At 49.6% G+C, this 27,196-nt stretch overlaps 1 protein-coding gene across 2 annotated transcripts in view; it reads right to left on the reverse strand.

Moving 5' to 3' along the window:
• The window catches only part of LOC119442577 (insulin gene enhancer protein ISL-1-like), a 128,964-nt gene that overhangs the window by 12,687 nt on the left and 89,081 nt on the right, over window positions 1–27,196 (reverse strand). Inside the window, exon 5 of one of the 2 annotated variants that reach the window (XM_037707500.2) lies at window positions 1,633–1,833. The exons of the other annotated variant lie outside the window; for it this stretch is intronic. Coding sequence (XP_037563428.1) covers window positions 1,633–1,833 — 201 coding nt within the window. The remainder of the gene's footprint in view (window positions 1–1,632; window positions 1,834–27,196) is intronic. 2 annotated transcript variants of the gene reach the window in all.

Raw genomic sequence — 27,196 nt, forward strand, 5'->3', positions numbered from 1 at the left:
CACACACACACACACACACACACACACACACACACACACACACACACACACACACACATTATCGTTCCTGCCGAGCAGCTGTGTGTATATGCCGCACCGTGGTGCATGGTCTGAGCGAAACAAACAGTAAACGTCAAGTAATCCTTCGTTTGGGCGCTGACAGACGTGGACGGTTTTTGCTTTTGTCTCCTCTAGTGCACAATCGAGATGCGACGCCTGTAACGACTATGGCGGTGCTCCACATCACGCCAGTGTTCTGAGACGCCTTCAGCTCAACATTAAACATACAGCTATCGCTTTAAATGCTTGACCTTCGGGCGAAACTGTCTTCTTTAATTTCTTTTTTTTTTTCTTTATCCTTTCTTGCGTGTTTAAGAAGAAACCGACGTCGTCTCCAAAAAATGATGTCCTCATACTGATTAAAGTAAATAACAAATTACCTGCAGCTGCATTATGTTGCACTCGAATGCGCAAGAAATGTGAATTACATGGCTCACTTGCATGCATAAAGTGATTCGCAGTGTCTGGGCATTGTATATATTTCTACGAGTATAGCTGCGTGTATAGCTCGGCTTCTCATGCTTCAAATTGAGAAAGAGAAAAAGTATAGAACTTCTTGCTTCAAGACTTCAGAAAACAAACGGAAAAGCTATATTAACCCCAAAAGAAAAAAGTCTATAAGCATTATGAACACTCTCTGAACACCTCAACATAACTTTGACTGTATTAAGCTGTTTATATAAAGGGAACAAAAAACTCTATTGTTGCACTGGTAATGTACGCTCATTTGCCGTTTTGACAGTATAATCTGGAGGGTTCAAAAGGACGCTACGTTGGGCACGTTGGTAATCCATACTGAAAACTACTCACAGTGCGAAAAGACACGAACGACACATAAAAGATACAAGGACAACAGCTGAGAGAAAAGATACACGGACAAGCGCTTGTCCGTGTATATTTTCTGTGTCGTTCGTGTCGTTTCGCGCTGTCAATAGTTTTCAGTAATCTGGAGGGATCGCGACAAAAAAAAAAAAAAAAAAGAAGAAGAAGAAGAAAAAAGAAACTTCTGCGTTAGAGCAAAGTTTGTGGCTATGATGGCGATATTATATAGCGCGTTATAAATCCGCAGCAAGACTCGCAATGTTTTGCATAATATTGGTCGCAGGTTTTTAACATCAACGAGCGAACAGTCTCCTCAGATATACCACAGCTTTCGCTTGTAACACGTTTTAATCCTTGTTGTTTGTATTTGCGCCGCCGGCCTCCATATATTTCCTTCGTCTCAGCGCGGTTGACGAATGTCTCGTTCACCGAACCGTCCACCACAATCGCTTTACGCGAGCCACTGCTCGCCTTTTGCATTTGTATACTTCGCCTTCGCCGGTTTCCTCGTGGCGCGGCTACAGGCGTAGAAGGTCCCGGGTTCAATCCCTGGGACCTATAGCCACAAGCAGCACGCTTCCACTGACGCTTCCGGAACGACTACAGAAGTGTGTCGGACGATCTTGCACGACAACTATTAAGCGAATTTGGCTCGACATACGACAAGTATTAACCGACGAACATGAGTTCGGACAGTGCACGAAAAGAAAGAAACGCTGACGGAGGAGTCGCTGCAGAGTAGGTACGTGCCTGGTTGACGAGATGCTGGAAGTGCGGCGTCGTGGGATCCACCTCGTTGGGGTGCATGGCGTACTCGGCCAGGGCCTTCCAGGGCGGCTGGTAGGCGTGCACCTCGAGTGGCTGCGGGCTGTCGCTGCCCTCGTGCCGCACGGGGCTGCTGGCAACCATGGGCACGCCGCGGAGGCTGCCTAGGCTGAGCGGACGCCCGTCCTGCGATATCACCGGAGAACGTGCGAATCAGTTGGGTGCGCGAGTGGTCGACCGCCACCGAGCATGAGCTTTCGGAAGCCTTCAACAAATGATTCGCCGAGGCGAGTATAAACCACCACTGCTTGAAGTATACTTGGATAGGAAATCGGTGCTTTCTATCCCCGTAATAATGTGACCGCACGTGCGGTATACCCGTGAAAGCTGCGGAGGCCACTTCGCGGATGGTCGTGGGATTTACACAGGTTATGTGGCAGAACTTCTGTGGCACTGCTGGCTCTCTGAGGTTTCGGAGAGTAAAGGTTGCAACGCCTTCTTGGTTTATAATGTTGTGGCAGGATCTCGATAACGGTCCCTCTGAAAGTTCTTGGGACCGTTTTGATCACACACGAAGTGGCCTCTGGATTTGCGACGAAGGACGCTCTCTACGAGAGCGCCCCAGACTGCCGAACATCAGACGTACAGACACACTGACACGTGATCATGTGAATCGACCAAAAAAAAAAAAAAAGCCATCTTGTTTAGAGGCGGGAAAAGACATCACGAACGCGTTTAGGTGTCCTCATCACGTAACTTTACGACTCGGTGAATTAAAGAGAGAGAACAATGGCAATATGGATGTCTCTTATGATTAACAACTCAAACAAAGCTCGTGCACAAACTATGTTCATCTCAAGCAACAGACTTAAGAACCGAATTTACAACGTTTAACCTCTCTCATGTATTGATCTGACCCTTATGTCTACATGTGCAAAGTGTATGACTCTGGTCGAAGTGCCACAGCCCACTCAAGCTGCGCAGTTCTCTCGTGACACTGGAGCGATTCAAAGTCACTGGCATGTAACCGGAAAAGGGCAGGAGAGACCGCACGAAATAAAGAAGGGGAAGTCCGTCGAAAGAAGTTACCGCATTTCACTCCACACTACGAGAGTGGATAGAGAAATTGGAAACTAAGACCAAGATCCAACATTCAAGTTCGTCAGCGCTTGCGCACCTGAACTCATTCCTGTTTCCTCATCTTTATCTTCTTCTTCACTATCCCCTCTTTCTGTGCAGGGTATACAGCAAACTGGACGGAGTCCTGGATAATTTCCATTTACCTTCTATAAATATCAGACAGAAAGATAGTTGCTTACAAATGTGAGAAAGCTCACAAGAAGGAAAGTCGTCATTATTTTACAAGAAATCCATTGTTGCGCCGCACAGTTTAAAAATGCAGCGTGCTAGCCACTGTACATGTATAATTGAACGCACAGGACAGGTTGTTTGCTCTCTTACTTCGCTTTTGGACCTTTCGCTACGACGCCAAGAACTCGACGAAAAATTCTGTTAAAAGAGCATTCCGCCGACTTTTCGAAAGTTCGCGCACGGTTCGTCAGGGCGAGTGATAGTTGAAAAGTGCAGAGCCGGCTGGTAGCCGCACGTTGTCTGCCCTTCGTTGCTCGGCCCGCGTGAACCTATACAGCCAGCCAGACAAGAGGACAGCCGCCCCATCCGCGACGTGACGCCATCGATCTTGCCCGTAACGGCTCGGCGCATGCACATCGCCTCTCGGGCGGCTCTGGAGGAGTGAGTGCACGGCGTCGCCTCCCGCGCCTGTTCCACCGCAGCCATCGCGCGATAAGCTCGCGTGGGGGAGCGCCAGCCGCGGGCCTGTGTCCGCGTTGTACTTACACCCATCTCGCTCGAGGAGCACGAACATACATCCAGGCCCTCGCAGGATCTGCGGCCCCATGCGAGCTACAGCTATAGCTCCGGTGGCGAGGTTCCTGTCCTCCCGACAAGCCCCGTGCGCTGCCGGAAACACCGTCTGCGCTGGAGTGCGTGGGCTCATGTTTTACGCACGAGACTGGCTGCTTCCTTTTTTTTTCTTGTTGTTTTTATCGCTTTTTGTTTTTCTTATCTTTCTTTTCCTGTGACCTGTATTCTTATCTCAACGGGGAACGCATGCCAGCGGGAGAGCTGACGAGGCGGGCAGCGTGCACTTGTGCGCTGATGTACTATGCGCAGCGGCCTGCCCGGCGTTGTAACCCGGAGCTCCGCGTCCTCTTGTTCTCCTGTCGGCGGTACTCGAACTCGGCACTTAATGCGGGCGCCGCGCTTCATCGATGACGACGCAAGTTGAGTGGAACAGCCGCCGCATATGCAGGCGCCCTTGGTGTATACGCGTGAGTGTAATTCGTACAGGTGCGAGGTATGTACCATAGCGGTGCAGCAAACGTCAGGAAGGCTCCGGATTGCGCGATTACTGCGTGGTGTTCTCGTGCGAACTGCTCAGTTCTCAAGATCTGAGGCAGAATTCGCAAAGCATCGCAAGTGCTCTTTGCCATTTGCCGACCGCCTTGTAGTTAACAGTAGATCCAGCATCAGGATCAACTTAGACTGTACGCCAGAAATACGTTAAAGCAATATTTCATTTTGTTTTTGTTTTTTTAGAATTCTCGGAAATTCAGTAAACGCACCCAGAGTCGCGTTTACTCATGCACCAAATCATTCCCTTGCTAACTGCATTACCACGAGTAAGAAACACAATTAAAATACTTTCGTCGCGCTTTAGAACATTACGTGCTATCTCAGGATTAAGGTTTCAGACTGTGTTAGCTCTTTTTTCTTTCTTTTTGGCCCTGTATGTCGATCATAGCACCAGCCACCGTGCAACGTTCTGGACAAGGCTTCGGGTAAGTTCGTAAAATGCGTAGGACGCTTCGCACGATTCCTTGGTGCGCACGTCGTGGCGTGTAAAGCAAAAACACGCAGAAGAAGCCATTGACGCCTGTTCTCATGCAGGCTCCCACACTGCGGTTTGAGACCGGTCGTTCCTTGTGCTTTGCTAACCGACCGCACCGGGCGCTGAAAGGGAGACGCAGACAGAGTGGGCTAATGAACCTCCCCGCTGCGCAAAACCGTTTACGACATGGAGGCTGTCGCGACACGTTCGGCTCGTACTTCGCGCGCCCCCAAAAAGAAGCGTTCAAAATTGTGCGACGTGTATACGGTGTGGCCGGCGGTCATGAATTAGAGGGACCTGGAGGAACCTCCTCTCCCGGGCCGACGATACCGTGTCTCTCCAACGGATGCCATCGCCCCCAGTCTCTACAGACCCCGCGCACCGATTGTATATATCGAGACACGGCGCGTGTCTCTGTCGATGGGGGTCCGTCGAGTTCCCGCCGCGTGCTTCGATACGAACCGATCGAGAAGTCCTCGCTCGAGCGCCGCACGCCCGACGCTCGAGGGCGGGAAACACGCGCCTCGAGCGCACGTCGGCGTACGCGGGGCGTCGTGCGTGGAAGCGCGTACTCCTCGCCGCCCTATACTATGGTCCTCGCTCGCTTCACCCCGCGAGAAAAGAGAGGGAGCGGCGTTGTTGCTCACTCGCGGCCTTCCCACCGCCGACCCGTGCGCGGCCAGAACGCGCCCGAGCGCCAGCGGCACGTGCCGATAGCCTAATGACGCTCCATTGTTTCCTCGATTCCTTTTTCTTCCTTCCGCCGTCGAGTTTGAAACAGGCCCGGAATTGGTTTTTTGTGATCGCCTGCTCTCTCTCTCTCTCTCTATTTCTCTCTCGTTTGTGGGGGAAAGATGTAGCGATCGTTCCACACATAATGTGAATTCAAAAGGGAAAGCAATGTGCTCATATTCAGGTTCGAAGTGCTGTTACTGAGATCTGCAGAAATTCGGCCATACACGCACTGAGGCTACAGAATGGTGAGCGGTGATAGATTACTTCCGTGCGGAGCTGATACGATAGGACGAACATATACTTATTATAGTTGAGAAGGCGCAACAAAAACGAAAAGAAAGAAAACAAGCAGGCAAACATACAAAACACATTAAAGTGATCCGCAGTTTTCAAGTGCAGAGTTAGTAAAAGCAAGCCGGAACTGTCACTCACTTATATGACACCGGAAAGACGTATTTACATTATACTTCAGAAACTGTCGCACAGGTATAGACGTATACGCACGCATATGGGCCCAGCAATAAGAATCAACTAGCACGTTTAGCGTATCCTGCATTTTACTTGTTTACATGTATAATAATGCGCCCTTATAGATTCTATTTGTTTTGCGTATCTCATTTGTTTATGTCGTCGAACATGGCGGTCTACGAGTAAGAGCGCACGTGTATCTTGTTTTAGTTATATTTCAATTTTATTTTCTCGATCGCAAGGTGACCCAAAGCACAGATAAGCTTTTAATGTTGTTTTATGTGTTCGTCTTTTTTTTTTTTTTTCGCTTTCAGAGTGACCAGTAGCAGTGCCAGAAGTGTGCCTGTTGACAGCTGAAGTCTTTAGTATATTTTGTTTATCCGTCACATTTTTTCTAGACTTCAACATGGCTGCCATGCAGAACTTAAAGGTTGCGTACGTGCTCGCTGTTTTGGTTGCGTTTATGGGTGTGCGGTCAGGGCCCCACTCGGCCCCTGAGGCAGTGGTCGCGAGTGTCTATACTAACCCGGTCACCGTATGCCTGTTTCGTTCTAAACTCTATTTCGCTAACTGTAACAAGATGCAGTGTAAATTCCGGCTTTTCAATCCGCGTAATTTACGTGGCCCTTCCATGTTGTCACAACTGTCATGCATCTATGTCTTACTGATGGTCCATCTATAGTTGACGTTGGATTGTAAAAACGGCTTCTACTGATTCATAAGCACACTTTGTTTCTGTTCACGCGACGCCGACCCATTCACTGCATTTGCGACCGGCTACGCCGAGCATTATTTATTCTGCATTTTGTGAGAAATTGTCTCACAATATAAGTGTTACATTGCGCGCTGTGTTATCACTGCCAAATCAGAGAAAAGCACAAATCGATGTGTATTACATCCGTAACAGTGTATACACATTCCTAAAGCATAGACAGCGTTCCCGATTTCTCGCTTCCCTTTGCCATATAAATATGCCTTCAAGTAGTTTATAGACTGACTGGCTATAGGCATCTTGTCGAGGCTATATACTGTGCTTCTAAATAGGTGTACACATAACCCTAGCCGCACTCTAGACAATAGTAGACTGAAAGTGGCGCAGCTTATCTTCACAAACTACGCATGCAGTCGGTAGAGTGTAAATGTTATGACAAGGAAGTCTAGCACGGCTGTGGACGGCACGAAGGACGCCGACAGGAAGACACAACAGCGTAGGTTTCGCCAGGCGCACCAGGAACAGCGTCGAGCACGAGCCCCACTACAGTAGCGCTGGCGATTCGGCTGCGGAGCTCTACACGACGCACTTCTTCTTCCTTACAATGCCTATGTACTATACAGAGAAATGCTCGTAGACATTATATAGACTGAGGAAACCAGCAAAACTTCATATCGCGGCCAGCGAGCAACTATGTTCGAGTATCCATGTGGTCACATGCCTGCCTGACAATGCACTGTATACGACCAGCTCACTACCACGGCGGTAATTTTTATTTTAAAAAATGTTTAGAAGTAGCTGACTCAACTGTTTTCGTATGCTAAAGGGAGTTTAGCGTATACCTAAAATACAGAGTTCGTGTTAACACGCCTGCACAGAAACTGAACTATTTTGTACGCAAGGCAGGTAGCATCCTTTGACTTTGGGCTCGATGTTTCTAGAGCTCCCCGAGTAGTACGTAGTACGTATGGAAAACAACAGATAAAGCGGAGCGCCGAAGAAATATAGAGCACGATCTCGCAGTCATCTGTACGCACGCATATCGAGGCGGTGACACGCCTGGTTTCAGCCAAAATTCGCCGCGCTCGCGCGCGCGTGCAAGCGCGATGCTGCACACGTAGTACGTGCCGGCCGCGGCGTGCAAACGAGTTGCTGCGGGACATTCGCCGCACGCTGTTGGATGCTGCATGGAAGCGCGGAGCGGCCTCGGCGTTCTGCTGTATACGGACTCGCGCGAGAAGAACACGAAAACTCTATTGTGGATAAACACTGGCCCTGTGGGAACGGCTGCCGCCCACGAGTCCGGCGAAATGCTCGCAGCCTTTCGTGCGTGACTGTGTCGAATTCTGGGGCGTGTCGCTGCTGCACACGGCCGGCAGCCGTGGGACCCCGGTGCGTAATGCGGGCCGTGTGAAACTCGAATCTCGGAACCAAGCCACCGCCGCTTTGTGGCTCTGTTATTTCGAATAAACGAGCTAATTCATGATCGATTAGCAGCACCCTCAGATACGCATGTGTGCTTTATTTTAACACGAAAGTGTTTTATGCCGGGGTCCACCAAGACTTCACTGACGTATTTCCGTCACGGAAATACGTCATAGAACATAATACAAAGAAAGAAACCAGAAGAAAAAGTTCCACAAACATGCAAAATTTGGAAATCGAACCCACGACCTCTCGGTCCGCGACGATAGATCGCCGAGCGTTTAACCCATTGCGCCACAAACGCATTTGTAGAGAGCTACACAGACGCGCCTTATATATCTAACACTCCTCCGTGTACCCGCGCTCTTGCTCGGGGCGGTGCCGCCGCCTACGAGCAGAAAAGAGAAGTACTGCATTATGACACTAACGCGCACCGACAGTGAACGCTTCGGTGGTCTCAGCACTACGACGCCTCGATGCCAGCATTCGAAGGGACGCTGGCATCAAGAAGCACTACCAACGCCAGGTGGCGTTCACCGTACTCAGCACAGCGGAGCGTGGCCTCCGCAATTAGCTCTGAAAATGTTTCTGAAGTTGATCGCGGAGGCTGCAATTACGACGCGCTGTACGCGCTGATTTGACTCGGTGACGATTCAGTTACGTGCTTTGTCTTGCGCGTTGTATTAGTGTGTCAGTTACGTGCTTCGTCTTTCGCGTTGTGCTAGCGTGTGCAGCGTAGTGCATCTTCCATATGCACGACGGTTGCTCATGGTCATCGACGTTGGTAGTCGTGATGGAGGAGACGTGCCACCAGGCGTCAGCGTGGGTGCATCAACGCCTAAGGGCGCTTTAGCCACAAAACACCAATAGACATTATATATCAATGTGCAATAAACATTACACTACATCTGTGAAGACACGTTTCACTTTCGTGTTCTATACCGATTCCCATATAAGAGGGATCAACCACATTTTTTTTCTCTTCTGTGTTCCATCTATTCTTCTTTTCCCTCACTAGCGTAACATAAATTCATCAAGTTCTTTATCTTTATTCTATTCGCTTATTGATAATAAAACGACATCGTTGGGACCATCCGGCTGGGGTTTCCTAAGGACGCTTCGTCACAGCGAAAGCATTGCTGAAGTTGACTATACAAGTTGCATCAGCGGCTGCCACCTTGAAGCTAGCCCTTGTCTAGAGGCAATATTGTGCCTACTGCCAAAATCGTGCCAATATCGTGGCTACTGAGCCTCGCGTCGTATCCTTGGCAGTTCTCCATATCACACTAAAGATGTTTGCACTATAAATGTATTACACTATAAATGGAGTGCAGAATTTCTGAAGTACAGGCTGTAACTCGGGATGTATTTTCGGCTTTTTTGCATTTGTGTTCCGCTAGTACGAGCACCTCCACAGTGAAAGACGGGATACTGGACAATTCAATCGTCGTTACGTGGGACTGCACTACGCAGTTTGTGCAATCAGTATCCGGCTGTTTCATTTTTTTTTTTCTTTGTTTCTTGGCAGGGAAGGGGGAGGGGGGAGAGTAATCAGAGGAAGGAAAATACTGTTCGCGTGTGTTGTGCGGGAGAATCTGAAACAATATTTGTTGACAGGCAAACCAAAGCTGCCCTCCGCTTGGATGTTGCCGGCACGTAATGTGCCACTTATGATTAGAAACGCGAGTGTGTGAGCGCTGGGGCAACGCCTCCTAGATACCACAAGGCCTTTGCACTTCGATCCATGACGTAATGCTATCTTGCCCGACTGCCATAGAATCTAATGGAGAAGCTCCCGAGTATAACGCGGTGATTTTGACGTCACCGCTTTCGTCACGCCGGGCTTGACAGTGGAAATTTTGGTCCAAGTAGCATGACGTCATAAAGCAGAATGCACAGGCCTGCTATCTAGGAGGCGTTGGCTGGGGTGAGTTCGTTTTAATGTGCAGTACTACTGTGATATCGTTGTTGTCGCTGTGACACACTTCTTTCTTTCCTAGCCAGAGAAACAGCATATACCACAATGCATGAAGCCACACCTTTTCTGTGAAGTAGCGCGGTCGAGTTAGCCACACGAACGCATGTATTGACCAACGGCAGCAGTAAACAGGAAATAGTGCCCCTCCTTACGCAGTGCAGCGCACAAGCCCTGATTAGTGCAAGTTAAGATATATCGCGTCCTTTATTTGATAATTATCGCGCTCCCAAGTGCGAACGTAGCTAACAACATATGGCCCAACAAACATTACTAAACCCATTATTCGGTACACTTAATACGTTATAGAAAAATCATTTTCATTTGGCGGGACTGTTAAACAATTACGCACTCATTTCAAGTCCCCTTATATCTTGTATCTTTTTTCTTTCACCACTGCAATCAGATAGTGCATGTGACGCTATAGTTCGTTGTTAATAGTCTGCTCGCTGCTCTGAATGTAAATTGCTTACATTGTAAACTTCCGTCATTCATTCATTATGTAACTCAGCGTTGTTGACATATTACGTACCGTTCCTCTGTGTAACCCATGCCACCGCATGGATTTGTGGCTGCTACTTATGGGGACCTGTGGCTTCGTCAAGCTGGCGATCTCTGCAGCTTTATCCGCTGGTCTCCACGATCATGTATGTGCTTATTATGCAAAGCAAATTATTGTTAATAATAAATAACAATGCATCTCGCGCATGAGTTTAAATGATCAACGCGTGTTCTCGAAGCACAGGCCGAACCTTCTCATCGGTGCGAACGCAGCGGAGCCTAAGAGACGGCAAGGAGAGCCCACGGGTCTCATCGGCCCATCAGACGCTGCTAAGTGAAGAAAAAAAAAAAAAAATAGGCGGGCGTTGGAACGGCAGGAAGGGAGCGAGCCCCACGCCCCCGTCGCAAGCCGGCCGGGTGGCGCAACCACGCGCATTGGGGGCGACCTTCACCTGTGATGCGCGCGCTAGCGCTGTTGGCGTCGGGGAGCCGCCTCATCGATCGCTGCGCTGCGCCGGCCACCATCTGCGTCCATCGACCGACTCCGCCTCGACCCTGCACAGCGCACTCTCGCTATAGCCTCGGCTTGCAGAGAGGGCGGGCGTGGAAGCCACAGAGAGAGATGCACAAAGAGCTCGAGGCCCGTGTAGTCTCGAGACGCGTAGCCTGAGAGCATTGGCACGCGCCAGAAGGGTGCATCTCTGCGTATACGCAACTGAGTGGCAAGAAGTAAACTATACGGCCTTGGTGTGATATAACGGAGCAACGGGCGTTACTGGCTGGAGACGACGGATCAACAGAGATAGGCTACGGCAGAGCTAAGGCAAAGAGATTAATGAGATGTAGTTACTATGGGCTACCCCTTTATAGTATAGCGATGAACCACGCGCATCATGTGATTGTGAAGAGTACAAGAACACGAACAAGTTTGGGATGCTATCAATGACTGAAATTTCCCCGATTCAAAACCATGAAAATAATTACACATCAAGCTGTCTGGCAAGCAGAGGTGCTCGCGCTGCGTTGCGGAAGCATTCATTACTAAGTGTCAATGAAAGAGGATATTAAAGCCCAATCTTTTTCTTTTTTTTCTTGACAGCATTCGAAGAATTTGCTTCGCTACAACGTACATGTTCATGAAAAACTGGTCCTGTAATGTGCAAAGAGAACAAATTTACAAAGTATCCCATGTAATAATCGTCGTATCTAAGCATCGCAAGACTTATGGGGCGTGCTAGCAGTGGAATTTCAACGGGAGAGCACAGAAAGAAGCATATACTGCACAGAAACATACAACGGCGCCTCGTCTTGCTTTCAGAATCAGTACGGGCTCGTCTACACCCTCGAAAGCACGCAGCCTCCCGATCGGATCTTTCTTCTTTTATACCGGCCATTTACCGCCCATTTCCTGCTCTGTATCAGCTAAGCAGCCATGCCAGTTCAGGCCGCACGAGTCGGCCTCATGCAAACTCTGAAGTGTTTGTTGGTTTGAGGCTTGTCACAGTGTATCCACGACGGGCTTTAGTTTCCATGTTGCATGCTTATTCTTTTTTTTTTTTTTCGCAACCACGTCCTCTCCATCATCAGTAGGTACACGGAGGTCTCCCCTCTTTGTCCCGACTGCGGCGGAGTTAGCGATTTCAAACACATACTCTGGGAGTGCCCCTCTTTACAGCACCCCACGGACCACGTATTGATGGCGGACGCATTTTATTCATTGGTCAAGAGCCACGAATGGATTAATCAACTCCGGGCTGTCCAGAAGGCCCACGATGCGGCGGTGAGGCTTGGCCTTCCCGTCCCAACGTGGGAGCGGCCCGCAGTCTTGCCCCTATAAAAACGGGGTGAAGATTCTTCAGGACCTAAATAAATGTTACCACCACCACCACGTCCTGGCACGCTTTTGTTGCCAACGCACGGAATGTGCGGCAGTTGTGGCATAGTTGTCTGTTAAGCGGCAGGATACGATCCATGCAGAGGGTCACAAAGCGGCGATGAAGGTAACAATTCAACAATAAGCCTCGCCGCGTGCAAGAAAAGAAGACTTGTATCGCGCGGCACTGCTTCTTTTGTCGCGATGCCGCCTCGTCGGCTCGTGGGGATGCGACGTTCCGCGTATCGCCCTGGCGCCTCAGCGGAGGCCTAAACGGTCGCAAATTGGCCCCGGTCGCAGCTCCGGGGACCAGTTGGGACCCGACCGCCGCGGCGAGCGGCAGACGGCGCCCATGAAAACGAGGAGGCACGCCGCATGCCCGACACCCGCTCAAGCCGCACGCCAGAGGAAGAGAAAAGCGCGGCTTACAGAGAGGGCTGGCGACTTCCTCGCGCCTGGTTTCTGCCAGGTGGCGTTGTTAGCCGGGGGCCGCCGCAGGCCCCCTCCGAAGAGTATAGGGGTGAGCCTTATCACACGCATCGCAACAAGCACGGAGACGCCCCAAGCCGAGCTTATCAGCAGGGGGCATCGCTGCTACTCCCCCTCCCCCCCCCTCCTCCCCTTTTCTCCGCAGAGCCGGAGGCGTCGTCGCCGACCCGAAGGGGGGAGGACGAGGCGCTGTTCTTATCGCCGCTTTCCATCACCCACCGCTACACAGAGAAGCAGCGCTCGAGCCGCGCCATCATGCATCGCCGCGGTTGCTCGGGGCGCTCGTGCGCGCGCGCGCGCGCCAGCGCTCAATCCGGCTCATTTCTCCGGATTAAGGGTGCGCGCCGCACCACCTATCGGGAGGAGCCGGGGGGAGATGCGACGGGCGAGGTGTTCTTGATACGCCGCCGATTTGGCACCGAAACGCACCGGGGAATTGGGGAGAGACGGAGTGCAGCCGCCGCCGCCGCATGGCTCCAACAGATGCGTTGCTGCGGGAGGCAGCGGCGGCCGATGGGGATGAGCTAGCGCAGCGCTCATTCATGGGCGCAACGACCTGGACACGAGGCCCTCATTGGAAACGCTGCGGGTATCGCTAGCGAGGAGATGTGTTTGGGGGTCTCTCTCTCTCCCCCGTAATCGTGTTTGTGGCCGTCCCGGACTCTAGGGAAAGCACGTGCGCATTACCGCTGCGACGCACGGTATATACGCCACACGTGGTGACCACCTTGCAATGCACGCGCGAACGTGGAGTTTCCCACTCCTCTTTATATATGCTGCAGATCGAAAGATATTTCCAGTTTCTGTATGCCTGTTTTCTGTCCCTTTTCAATGTTCTGCGTCAAAACCTGACAGCGATAGTAGTGACGCCCATTGGGGCCTGCTTGCCGGAAATCTGGTTTGTGCACATTTGGGTCGACTGAAAAGCTTGATTGTCATTCATAACATGCCATTTCCGCGTTTATGGCATATGAGCGGACGTTGATAACATCGCCATCGAGTAGTTGGTCACGAGCATCATAATTACCGACAGTGTAGGTTGAATAATACTGCTGTGAATTGAAGTAGCGATCCAAAGCTGCGTCTAAGCTGCTAAAATTCGTCCTTATTTTAATTTAGCAGGCTTCCTGATCAGCTCCAGTAATTATAACCGTGACTGAATGCAGCGAAGTTCCTAATCGTAGTCGCATTGTCGCCGTGTTACACAAATGGTTCAATGCTGATACTTTTGCGACACAACCTGAACTATCTGCGCGTATGTTGATTTTGCAAGAACATAGTTTCGGAAGGAGGCACGTAATTATTTTTTTCAAGTTTCTATGTAGCGCAAGCTTGCGCAATGTTCATAAAACCGACCGGTAAAAGTAAAGCAAGCGGTCCAGTTTTCATGTGCTGATTAAGCTGCTACTGCAAAGATTGGGATACTCGCTCACCCCCCAATACTGCGGAGACGACACAGTCATCGTACCGATGCACCTACGGGCTCGCATCATCGTGGAACCGGTCCCCAAAAACATGCATCCGCTATACAACCAAAAGCGCCGGCAAGCGCGAGCACGAAAACTCCTCCAGGGAAGGAACGATCCTGACACTTACTACACCGACGCTAGCCTTTGCTCCACAACACCACAAGGCCCCAGAAAACCGGCATACGCAACGGCAGTAACCAACCAAAAGAAAGTGGTGGCCTGCGCATCAATACGCACCAGATCAAGGACCAGGCCCGGCGAGCCGCCGCGGCCAGTGGGGCTCTACAACAGGGCTCCACCCGAGATTAACCACACCACTCTTCGTACAATAAAGTTTATTCATTCATTCATAAGCTGCCTGTGAATCACCACACCATTCCTACGTTCGCCATTGGCCTTCCATAACGTTACCTCTAACTCAGGTCTCTCCTCAAATCCACGCATTAATATTATTGCGATAGCAATTATATGGACACTCAAAAGCAGATTTCTGCCGTCGGCGTCGCCGTCGCCGTCGGCGTCGCCGTCGCCGTCGCCGTCGCCGTGAGGTTCCGTATGACGTCAATGGAGATGAAATCGTGGCCGCGCGCCGCCGAACGCTGTATGTGCGAGTGAAAGGGCGCGAGGGACGCGCTCTTTCACGGCGAGTGAACGCACGGCGGAGAACAAACGCGCGTTCTGCGCCGTGCTTCCTTAAGGGCTGCAGAAGTAGGCGTCTCTTTCCTCCTTTACAATCACCATATATGTAGAGCAAACGCGCCTTCTTCCGATGCGCGAGAGGCCGTGGGGGAGGGGGGGAAGGGGGAGGGAAGGGAGGCGACGTTTAGCTGCGGCACCAAGTGCCTATTTATATCAGAGGCTCCGGCAACAGTCACCAACGCCGCACGCATTTTGAGCGAACGCGGGCAAAATGCCGACGGCGTCGACAACAGTTCGGCGCGTTGCCGGTGCTGCTGCATGTCCAAGTTTATACAGCTGATAAAGCTAATATCATTACTCCGTATATCTCTCTACAAATTTGCTATCGCAATTGATGCTTCACCTTTCAGGTGAAACTGCGACAACTTTTTCTTCTACCTCTAACTATTTACGCCCACGTGTTAATTCGTTTTGTTTATCATCGCGTTATTTCCCATATATGTAATTTTAACGCACGTTTCTTACAGTGCACATGAACCCATAGACCGTCTAGCTCAGCAAGCGCGTTTTCCTACACAACACGAAAGCCACGTGGACGAGCACGCAAAGGCGAGAAATAAGGCGACGAGGGGAAAAGAAAATCGCGTAGGATCCACCCAAAGGAAAGCTTTAGAAGACGCCCAGAGCTGTAGTAGCTGGCCAGACGCCCACAGGGACGAAGGCAACAACTGCGCGACGACGGCAGGACGATGACAATGACGGTCGACGACGGCACGATAGTTCGCACATGACGGACCCGAATCCTGGGTAGGTACTAACAGTTTTCTTTCTGGCGACTAATTATAAACACGACGATGTTACTGCGATAGGCATCCTGAACTCGAAATGAAACAACCGTGGAGTTACACTAAAAAGGAAAAAATCGCTTTAGACTTGCACAGTACACTCTCAAAACTATATTTTCACACGCGAGATCTCTAAATTGACTCAGTACGCTCTGAACGCGGCGCGCTTACGGTCCTGTAGGCATGTCATCTCCTCTCATCATTATCCCGTCTCTCCGTAATCGCCTGACAGACGCGATGAACGGCTACCTGCAAGGCTATCGTCGTATAGTACGCGAAAGAAAAAAATTACAGAGAAGCGTGACAGCAAATGTTGCTGAAGTGACCTCAAGTAACATTGAAAGCCAATGAATTTTCATAGCACTGGCATTAGACAGAATCTCGGAAGGATCCCTTCAGAACGACGCCCCATCGAATTTAAATAGCGCATGGAAATAATACGCGTATCTGTGCCAGCATATGATCATTTTCTCGTTGTTGCGCCTTCATTAAGCGACAACTAAAATTGCGGACGTGGATCAAAAGTAGAAGCATGCGGACGAGCGCCGCTTATCCAAGGTGACCTCGGACCGCAGGAAGGGCCCTCAGTGCCCACGCACCGTTATCGACCCGCGCGTGGCTCCAAGTTGATAAACACGCCTGCGATACACCGTGGTGATCTCCTTTGGAGAAGAAAAATATTGTCGGCGGAAGTTCTTTGAGGACGGGCTCTTGATGTCTGCGCCACGGCTCAGCTGTTGTCGGCTCTTTGTGTTCTCGAATCGTGTTCTCGATTTCAGATTATCGCGAAGGTGCCTATAGTATGCCAGCATGCAATGTTCACAAATTAAGATTTCTATTCCACCATATCCATAAGTGTGTGTGTGTGTGTGTGTGTGTGTGTGTGTGTGTGTGTGTGTGTGTGTGTGTGTTGTGGGTGTGTGGTGTGTGTGTGTGTGTGGTGTGTGTGTGTGTGTGTGTGGTGTGTGTGTGTGTGTGGTGTGTGTGTGTGTGGTGTGTGTGGTGTGTGTGTGTGTGTGTGTGTGTGTGCGCGTGTGTGTGTGTGCGCGCGCCGTGCGTGTGTGCGTGTGTCCCTTTCATCACTGAAGACAAGAATTATAAGAGAAAGGAATAGTGAAAAGGTGGAATAGCATTTTTAATAGCTACTTTCAATTCTCAAATATAAATTAAGTTTACAAGAGGAGGAGGAGGAGGAGTGTTAATTGCTAGCTGCTAACAGATCAACTTTGCCAAGAGCTGCCGATAGAAGCTCTGCCCGAATGTCACTTATCAAGTACGGCAATTCTGAAGCCTGCTAGAACACATACAGGGAAGACCAACTGCGAGGATAAATTTGAAGCGGGGCGCAACACTCTGCGCACCATCCATTCAAGTTCGCCCTGCTGTCCTAGCATTCATACTGTATGCGTTGCTTGGTTCACCTCTGATAGCTCTAGTAACAACAACAAAAAACGTTTTTGTAGTGGAAAACTTATCTCCAAAGACGAATTCAACGTTGTTATCATGACCTTGTCAAGGAAAACGCAGTAAGGAATGTTCAACCGGAGAGAGAAAAAGAAAGCTTTTCTTATATAGCGTTGGGTGGTGGAAGCTTCTTTGCCTGGACAGCCAGGCAAAGAAGAGGCTAAACATAGGAGGCTAAACATTAAGAGGCTAAACATAGTTTTTTTAAGTAAATCCAAATGCGCTTCTAAATTCTTATGTCGCCCCGACAAGGAACCTTTTTTCTTAGCAGTGATCATCATGAATGTAACAACGCAAATTTCCCAACAACTTACAGCAAGCGCGAAGCCTCAACTCGGGCATATATAGTGCCGCTGCTCTGTACAGCTTTATGCGCGCACGTAACAGTAGAAGTCGTGTATTCTGGCTATAAGCCACGGTTACCGGTGCGCCTCAAGTCATTCTGTTTCTGAAGGACCGTATACGAGTGCTCCACGAGGTCATCCTGTATCTGTGTGCGCATGCAAAATATTGCCCGCATCGAACTTACGAGGGCTCCTATAAACAACCTGCGGCGGATGAGCATCTTCCAGTGGCAGATCCCCGCAAGACGCTCGACTAGCGTTGGCGGTCTCGCGCACTTGTTTGCCGATCAAGCGTCAATGGAACCGTTATCTCGCGACGGCGCTGCCTATCTAGATCGCGTAACAAGCGCGCGTGCGCCTGACCCTGACAGCTTCAGCGTGAAGTGACCACTTCCTGGCGCTTTCCTTTGAATGAGCCGCCAGCCCGTAAACTTCAAATCCGCGCAACCTGACTGATTACCATCCCTCTTATCGCAGAGTTCCTAGGATGCTCCAGAAGATAGGCAGACCATAATTTAGCGGTCGCTATTGGCGTTGCACATATACGAAAGTGTTATAGGGTGCCTCCGAAACTTTTTTTTCTTAATTATGCAAAAACATGAAATCTCAAGGCGCTTTCGTCCTCTGTTTCTAAAACTATTTTTGGTATCTCTTAATTTCCCATGCGTTTCAAAGCGTAGCCGACAGACAGAGCATTTGCGGCCCGTGTGCAGTACAAGTGGGTCGACGTTATCGCACATACGGCAACGACCGTCAATGGACCACCATGGCGCTAAGGCGTCTTTCGCTTATCCAAGGAGCGGATGTTTTCCCACTTTCATTGAGCGATATGCACTCGTATTTATTTACGCACCGCGGACGTCCTCACACCATCTTTACGACACGTCGCGTGGCAAAGGAGGAGAATTAACTGGGGCACCATCGTCCACTGTCCTCTTTTTCTTTTTCTGTCTGTCTTCTTTCACAATTGTATGCTGCGTTAAGCTCTCTCAGGTCTTCCACAGGTTGCTCAAGTTTGCTTCCGTCATTTTAACATTGGGATTAGAGTATAGCACGAAACTAAAGAAAAACGTGTGCAGATGCGCTGTGCGATGTCGATATATGAAAAAAAAAATTAAAAAATAGAGGATGTAATCGCAAACCCCGCGTGCAGCAGCGTCACATTAACTAGGTAGCACTGGCTAGCATTCAGTGCAGTGTGGCCTCAGGTGAGTCACGTCAAGGAAGTCAAAAAAGCTATTTATGAAATGTGTGTAGAACCTAGGCAAAATCCCGTACACTCACTACGTCATGTCGCAGAGCTGCTTCGAGACACAAAACTTCATTAAAAGAAAGCATGCGCTGTTACACAATGGCATTGATGTCTGAAAGTTGACTTTGCCTGATATTTTATTTACTATCTATCTATCTATCTATCTATCTATCTATCTATCTATCTATCTATCTATCTATCTATCTATCTATCTATCTATCTATCTATCTATCTATCTATCTATCAGAAATTCTGTTCTGCCCTGTCCTGTTCGTGTGCAGACGTCCTGTCCTATCTGTCCGTCCGTCACTGTGGTTCGTAAGGATATTACTGTTTGAGAATAGCTCTGAGCAACTATCTTTGTTACTTCCGTCTCTTTATCTGTTTCCTTTTCTTTTATTGTCCGTTGTCATCATCGTTGTTAGCTCTGCCCTCTGAATTCAACTCATTATACATCGCACGAAGGACCGGCAGCTGCAATATCAACTTTGGCTGATGAGGGCTACTGCCAGCGTTATCTGCGCCTCAAAGTCGTCCTCACATGCCGATATCGCGTGCGTAATTGAGTCAATACATTAAGGTGCGCATTCCGAGCTGCTCCTAAGCCAGCACACGAGAGCCAATAACTGCTAGTTAAGTTCTTCAGACCGAGCTCGTTCTACGCGAAGGCGGAATGGGAAACTTCCCATATCGAACGAACGAACGAACGAATTAATTAATATTAATTAATTTGAGTTAACAATTAATAGTTTCGTGGGCTCTGCTAAGTTGTGGAAAGAAGAAATTGTGTGTAAATAAAGAGGCGGGGTGGAGGGGGGAACAGTGCCTTGGCGTTTAAAAAAGACGATCGTGCACCAGTTCAGCAACGCGCCTTTCGTGTGGCCACATGTGAACGCTGGACTATCACGCTGATGATGCAATTGAATCGTTCGTAGTCGTTCAGTCGAGTAAACGTGCTCTAACATTATAGGGCCCGCATGCACCAAGTTCGATACGCTATATAGTTATTCGTAACAGCAAGTCGCATTCATTTGTGATGTCGGGCACAATATTATCGCAGGCGGCCGGCCAGTGGCCGCTGGGAGAGTGGAAAGACAGTAGCAGTACTACTTCATCTCGCCCGTTTGCAAGTAATCGAAAAACAATGCGCACTTCAGAATGTTCAACATAAATTGTAAAAGCGTGTATAACGTGCACCACGACTCGAGAGGAATACAGACTTTATACAGTACAGGAGATAGCCAACAATACGTCATTTTGAACACTGCTCTATTTTTGTTTCCTTTGTCTATCTGTTTCGGCAACGTACTCGCTCGACATAGGCAGGGGCAGGCCGCAGTCAGTTAATGAAGTAATCCGGCAGCGCCGATGACTAACGAGCGGCGTCCTGGGGCTACCGTGGCCCGGGGGTGGTGGCGCACGCCTCCTCGCGTCGCCTTCTCGCCGCGATGAGCCCATCTGGCACGAGAAATGGGCTCCGTGTGTCGCGGGCAGCAGGGGACGACGAGGGGATGGAAGGACACGGTCTGTGCCTTCGCGGCTCGCTCCTCCCTGCACGCTTTCCCTGTGCCGCTGCGCGCTCGCAACCGCGCTCGGCCCGGAGACAGCGACACCGGTTAGCGAGAGCACGGAACGTGCCCGGCGTGGCTATAGCTTTGGAGGGGGTCGAAATACGGGACGGGGGGGGGGGGGGGGGGGGGTTCGGAAAAGAAGCCACCCGCGCACAGCTAGCCGGTTGGGCGCGTGGTTCAGGTTTCGATCGCGTCTGCTGCTGCTGCTGCTGCTGCTGCTGCTGCTGCTGCTGCTGCCCGCGTCGCTGCAGGAAAGGTGTGTGCGCGAGTTTGGGAGAACGAGGGGTAATGTGACGGGGGCGGCTGGGGTCGTGCCTGGGGGAGGGGAGGGCGAGGGGGGGGGGGTCCGTCGGAGGGGTCTGTCGCCACTGAAAGCCCGCCCGGGGCGCGACTAACGGGCCTGCTGACAGATCTCCCACTTGAGCCTCTCCATTCTTTTGGCAGGACAGTCCGCCTTTTCACTTCCCCCGCTCATACTCGTCTCTCCATTTTTTTTTCTCGCAATTTACTTACTTTAGAGCTGTTTTACCCGGGGCGTGGCACTAGGAGGTGCGCGCCTGTTTAAAGCGGTACGCGATACTGCACGCTCGGCGCAGGCTGTCGCGCAGCTCTGCCCGCCGGTGTTTCCCGCCTTGCATGTCCCGCAGCGGACTCGCTCGTCCCCGAAGACCCCCGGTGCCTCTCGGTTGCGTGTCACAGCGTGGCACAATGCGAAGCCAGTCAGCTGAGAGTGCGGCACGCTCCATCAGTGCTCGGGGATATGAATACAATACGGCCTTTTTATCAGGGAGTGGGAGGGGGGGGGGGGGGAGAGTAGCCTGCTCCCGTGGGGCAAGATGTGAAGTTTGTGAAATGCTATCGGCTTGTTTTTGTCGCCGTCCCTTTGGCAATAGCAGTTGTAAGAGAAATTTGGGCGTGCGCAAAACACTCAATCTGGTGTTTCCAGTCCCTCCCCCCCTTGCCCCAACTTCATTGACAACTGGATTTCAGGCAAATATCCACGCGCGCCTCTCGCACCTCCTTTTCATAGCTTCATTACTTTAAACGGAAGGCTAACTGGTCAACGTAAATCCAGGCAGAACCCGTATTCACAAAAGCCTCTTACGCTAGAATTTCTCGTAAGAAAACACTGCAGCCATTCCTGATGCAGGACATACTATATTAGCGAAGGTGGGCGTTCAATGGCAAACAGCGCTTACGAACGAGAAACTTTGCCCCAGGGTCCGTATTCACAAAATGTTCTTATCCTAGAACTGTTCGTAAGAGCAATACGAGCCAATCCTGATGCTGTGTATATTATTAGTGAAGGCGGCCTGCCAATATCATACCGTACTTACGAAGAAATATTTTCGTGAATTCGGCCGCAAGAGTTGAATTCACAAAGCTGTTCGTTCGTACGTGTATTTTGCCATTCGCTGGATGCATCCGCCAGTAATACGTCCAGCATAAGGATTGGCTGGTAATGATCTTACGAACATTCCTAGCGTAAGGGCATTTTGATCAATACAGACCGTGAGGCCGAATTCGCCAATCTTTTCAATCGTAAATTCCCCTAGTCATCGGTCGACCACCTTAGCTAATAGTATGTCCACATCAGGAATAGCTGGCATCAGCTCTTACGAAATGTTCTGGCGTAAAAACGTTTTCATGAATTCGGGCCCTGGACCCGTATTCACGGAAAGCTATTGCGCTATAATTGTTCGCAAGTGAAAATTCCAGTGCATCCTCATGCTGGACATATTATTAACAAATGCGGCCAGCCAATGACAAAGATCACTTACGAACGAGAACCTTCGTGAATTTGGCCCACTGATCTTTAGCAAAGCAGCGCTCAGCTAACTCCAGCGACGGACGGTTCACAGTATATTGACCATGGCAAACGTGAACACTGCTTACTACGTGGCTATGACGCTTTTGAGTGAAGCAAAATGAAAAAAAAAATCGACCCAAGCAACAGCAGCAAAACATACATAGCGTCGATGGTTATACCAAACTGCAAAATTTTCTTGCAATGATAGGCTTGTATCAGCTACGTTTCCCTTATCTGTTCATCTTACACACCACCAGCAGCATGAGTGAAATGTAAGTTAGCGCGTACAGAGACTGATTAAAGCCGCTGCCTCCGCATTGTCCTTGTGGCATCGAGTAGTGTCGAAAGTTTTTTTTTATGGGTAACGAAGGAGTCAGGTGGAGAAAGGAAAACACGATCACTCGAGTACCAGTGCGCCGTACGGACATAGTGTCTGCAAGATGAATCACCTTATCGTTTAAGTGGCAACGAATTCGGGCAGAAGAAGTCAATTTTAGCAACGCACAAATATCAGTTAATTGCATGGTAACTTCTACTAGAATTGATAAATAAGCCTGGGAAGGCTGGAGGACATGTCGATAGCCCAACCTTGGTTTCTCGAGGAAGGCGGCATTGACATTCGCCACCAAACATCTGACAAAAAATAAGGATGTTCGAATATTCAAAATTTCGAATACAAATCTAATTGTCTTTGCCACTCAATTGATATTCAATTAGAGAATTCACTATGCGATACTATCGAATATTTGTTTCTTCCGACTATGTAAGTGATAACACTTATTGGAGTCTCAAAGAGAAAGAACGATAGAAACGAGGACTGTTCCCGAATGATTCCGCTGCGGGGCAACAGTTCCAACCTGCAGGTTGCTGTGCAGGGGCACCAGTTTCTGAGCTAACACGGGGCAGATTGCTCCTGCTCAATCATTTTCCATTATTATGAATGTCTCGCTTTTGAGCAGCCTATATACGAATTTATTGGTTCAGTTTAGGTAAAGCAATTTAATATTAGGCCATTCGCGCCATTTTCTCATCCATTCAAAACAATGTGCGGCCCTGTAAAATCGCACTTCTCTCCTTGAACGAACTCAACGTGCTACGTGATGTCCTTTCTGGCGCACAAAGAAATCTTTACCGCTAATTGTGTTCAAGTTCGATATACCACATTCCGTTCTACACCAACCATGCTGTACGGCATGAGTCAGAAAAACGACTGCACGTGTTAACGCGTCCTTCGCTAGACGACCTTAACAATCTAACGCGACCCCGCTACTGGCTCTCGTCTCCGTAACACAGAAAGCGTGCGTGTGCCTTACATTTTTCCTTTATTTTTTTTATTTTTCACCGTTTGCTGCAGCGAAAGTTATTCAAAGCCGCTTACCAAGCCAACAGCTTAGGTTGGCGCGATCAGGACCGTGTCCAGATTTCGTTCGCCTTTTTTCAGCACGTGGATCCATGCTGCGCGCGGCTTGCAAGGCTTGTATACGAAGCGCCGAGAGCGTGTGTCCACACATCTGCCACGCCGCTCGGCCCCCCTCCACTCGCCACACACACACCCGCATACACCCCCGTACAAGCCTCCTCGGGCACGCCACTCAGTAATCGACGATGCGCACGTGAGCCCGACCATTCCTGCGCGAACAGGGCGGACGAGAGAATTCGGTTGTCAGTGCCCGCCGCTTCCCCATCGGGACGTAGCAGAAGACGAGAATGGGGAACCGAGGGTCCCGAACGAAGTAAGCAAATAAAATAACGAAAACAGGCGGTATGGGCGAGAGAAAGGGGAGGGAAAGTTTGAAAACAGGGTCATTATATTTATATAGTGCGGGAAATCTGCCGGCTACGCTCACGGATTAAGCGGATTAGGCGGGGGAAGCGCAGCGGTACAGTGCACGGGCCAGAACCATTATGGCGGCGGCCGACCCCCCTCCTCTGCTTGGAGGCGCCACCGGCAATCCCCGCTGCACGCTTCCAGCGGCGCCACTGACGACTTGGGTCGCTATGTGTACAGGGCTTCCAGGGTTCGTGCAGTGTGTCCTTTATACGCGGACTACACGTTTCGCCAGCCGGCGGCAGGGTGGAATCGGCAACGGTTACAAGGGTAGCGGGGATGTTCCACTACCGGACGGCTAATTCGCTTTAGATGGAGTTCCGGGCTGCAGCGTAATAGCAGCGGGACGGGGGCAGTTTCACGTTACGGTCGCGCGAGGTCATTTTTGCTGACTCATCAGACTGTCATCAGCCCCTTGGGCACCGGAACTCTCCGGGGAACTCGACGCTTTCAAAGCAGTCAGAGAGGCGCTTGTTTTACGATCAGCGTGGAAAATTGATGCGTGGGAGTTGTTAAAGGCAAACATGCCTGCTCTTAGGATATACGCCAGGTTCGAATGCTGCTTGTTGGTTTTGTTCTAGCGTAGCCGGTGTTTTTACATGCACACGATTCCTTGTTTATTTTTCTCTGAGTCTAAATTATAATTACGCCCCTTGTCATAAACACCTTACGCACGTCTCTCTCAGAGATTGAGACAGTCCTCGTTTGCGACTGAATGGAATATACATATCTGGGATCATATGAAAGCTCTTACGCTAGAATTATTTTTAGGAAGAGGAAATTCCAACCAATTCTGACGATGGACATATTATTAGAAAAGGCTGCCAGCTAATGGCAAGGAGCACTTACAAACGAAGAGTCTGTGAATTCGGCCCCGGTTCTTCAAATGTCATTTTTCTGTTATCCTCATATCCTAATGTAAGGAAAACGAGAAAAGAAGTTTGCATGCTTGCGTAATATGCTTCGTATAAACATAACTCGTATACTAGGGCATAAAATGTGCCTTCTATTGCGTGTGGATAATATCGAGGGAATTATTTCCTATGGACTAAATTCACAAATCTTTTCGTTCGAAAGTGCTATTTGCCATTGGTCGGCCGCTTTGATAATACTATGTCCAACATCATGATTGGCTATAGAATTTGCTCTTACGAACAATTTCAGCGTAAGACGTTTTTGTGAGTACGAGCCTTTCTCTTCAGAGAAAGCTTTAGCTCGGGGGTTCCTATCTAAACACATTGTAAAGGAGAAATCCGTTTTCTCAACTACACCAAATTTGATTAGGCTTGTTGAACTTAAAAGAAAAAGTTGAAATCTAGTGACTGATAGTAGCAATTTTTTTTTACTTACGCCGTCAATTTTTCAATAAAAATTGTTTAAAATTGCAAATTTTCAGGATACGAAACTATCAAGTTTACAACTCTGTAACTTGCAATAAAAAACGATATCACAATTCTGTAAATTGCTTCTAGCAGTACATGTAAAGCGGACAAAATTGATGTATTGTACCTGGTTCTCAAATAGACTACTAATATGTGAGTAGGATTATTGCAACACCCTTGTAACTATATAACAATGTAACAAATTAACGTAAGATATAAATTGATATATAACATTTGTCCACTTTGGATGTTCTCATCGATGCAGTTTACAGAACTGCGATGTCTATTCTTGGTGCAGAACTACGAATTTGTAAACGACGTGCTTCTCTATTTTTCAAACTTACCATTTTTGGGAAATTTCTTTTAAAAAAAACTCCAGCCTTAAATCACAATTCTGCTTCCAGCAGTCACTAGAATTTTTCTCTCAAATACAACACATTTCATTAAGATCAGCCTAGTGGTTATCTCAAAAAGGCGTCTCGGCATCTTACATGTATTCGAATAGGCGACATCGGAGTTGGGTCCGAGCTAAAGCCTTCCTATCGAGGTCGAATCTGAGCGTTGTCTGCGGTGCTCTTGAACCTTTCTTTTGGTCCACGTCGTAATAAGATATAAACCGCATCGAATGAATCGCTTATGGGCGTCGCTTCCATGAAAATCAACGTCCTCGTGGCGTTCGTTTGCGTTAACAGGAAGAGGCTCTTGTTGGAGCCAGCTCGTGTCTTGATTAGTGTTGGGCACTCCCTCTTCCGCGAAGGCCGGTTGGCTAGGCGAGTTTGCTAGACGAATCACTTTGCATATGTAATTTCGTGTTATCGCATATCCTAACTCCCATACCCGCCTGTGTTTCTTTTTCTTCCTTATGTTAGTCATCTAGCGCGTGGCGTCACTGACGTAAAATGTCTGTTACTAGATGGAAGGCGTGTACCTTAGCACTGGCGAGGCTTCCATGTCAGGACGCTGCAACGGCGCCCATAGCTGTAGTGTCGTAATCGCGAACTATGCGACAGATTCGTTTGATTTATCCTGCGTATCGTTAATGAATGGTCAGCGAACGTAACAAGCAACGTGATAAGCTGAGATTCGGGCAGTCACTCGATGAACTCGTGCAAGACGCGTTTGGTAAGACCGCTATAGCTCTGTGTGAATATACACTCCTAATCTGCTAACGGTCAATTCGTATCGCAAGTTGAGTATGCGCTGTACCACCTGTCTGCCCCTGCACGCGTAGAGAAGCGTGACGTTGACTTTCCGACTCTTCATTCTCCCGTTTAACCCAGTTTGTATACAATCTATTATATATGAAAAGATGGCACGCGGCCTAAGAGAGACGGCGAAATAGAAAAAAATTAGCCGGCGCACCTCCTGCCGTCAATCAGGCTGCGCGGGGCGCAGCATGACGAGTCAAGCAAGCACCGTGCGCATCAAGCGGCATGTAATGCGCCCGCAGGCGCCGTTCATCGCAGCCATATGGGCTTATCTATACACGTCATTCGCCGCCGGCAATCGGCGCTCCAGATTCATCCGGCAGCGACAGCGCCAGTGGCATCGGTGGCAGCCACGCGACGTTCGGGATTGGAATAAAACGGGGCGGTGTACTATACGCTGGCTGACGCGATCACGAGGAAAGACGGCCGAGGGGGGCGCCGGGGGAGGGGGGCTGGCGCAGCGCCGGAACAAATTCGGTTTGCCCGGATTAGAGGTTAGCTTTAACCCGCGTTGCTGCAGCACCCTAAGCGCGCCGACTATACATCCCCCCCCCCCCCCCCCCCCCCCCCCCCCCGCCGCCGCTTCACGCTGCTGCTGCGTGGCGTGTATAGCCCGCAGTGACGTTTCTCTCTGTTTTGGTAAGGGGG

Source organism: Dermacentor silvarum, chromosome 2, assembly GCF_013339745.2.
Source record: "Dermacentor silvarum isolate Dsil-2018 chromosome 2, BIME_Dsil_1.4, whole genome shotgun sequence".
NCBI lineage: Eukaryota > Metazoa > Arthropoda > Arachnida > Ixodida > Ixodidae > Dermacentor > Dermacentor silvarum.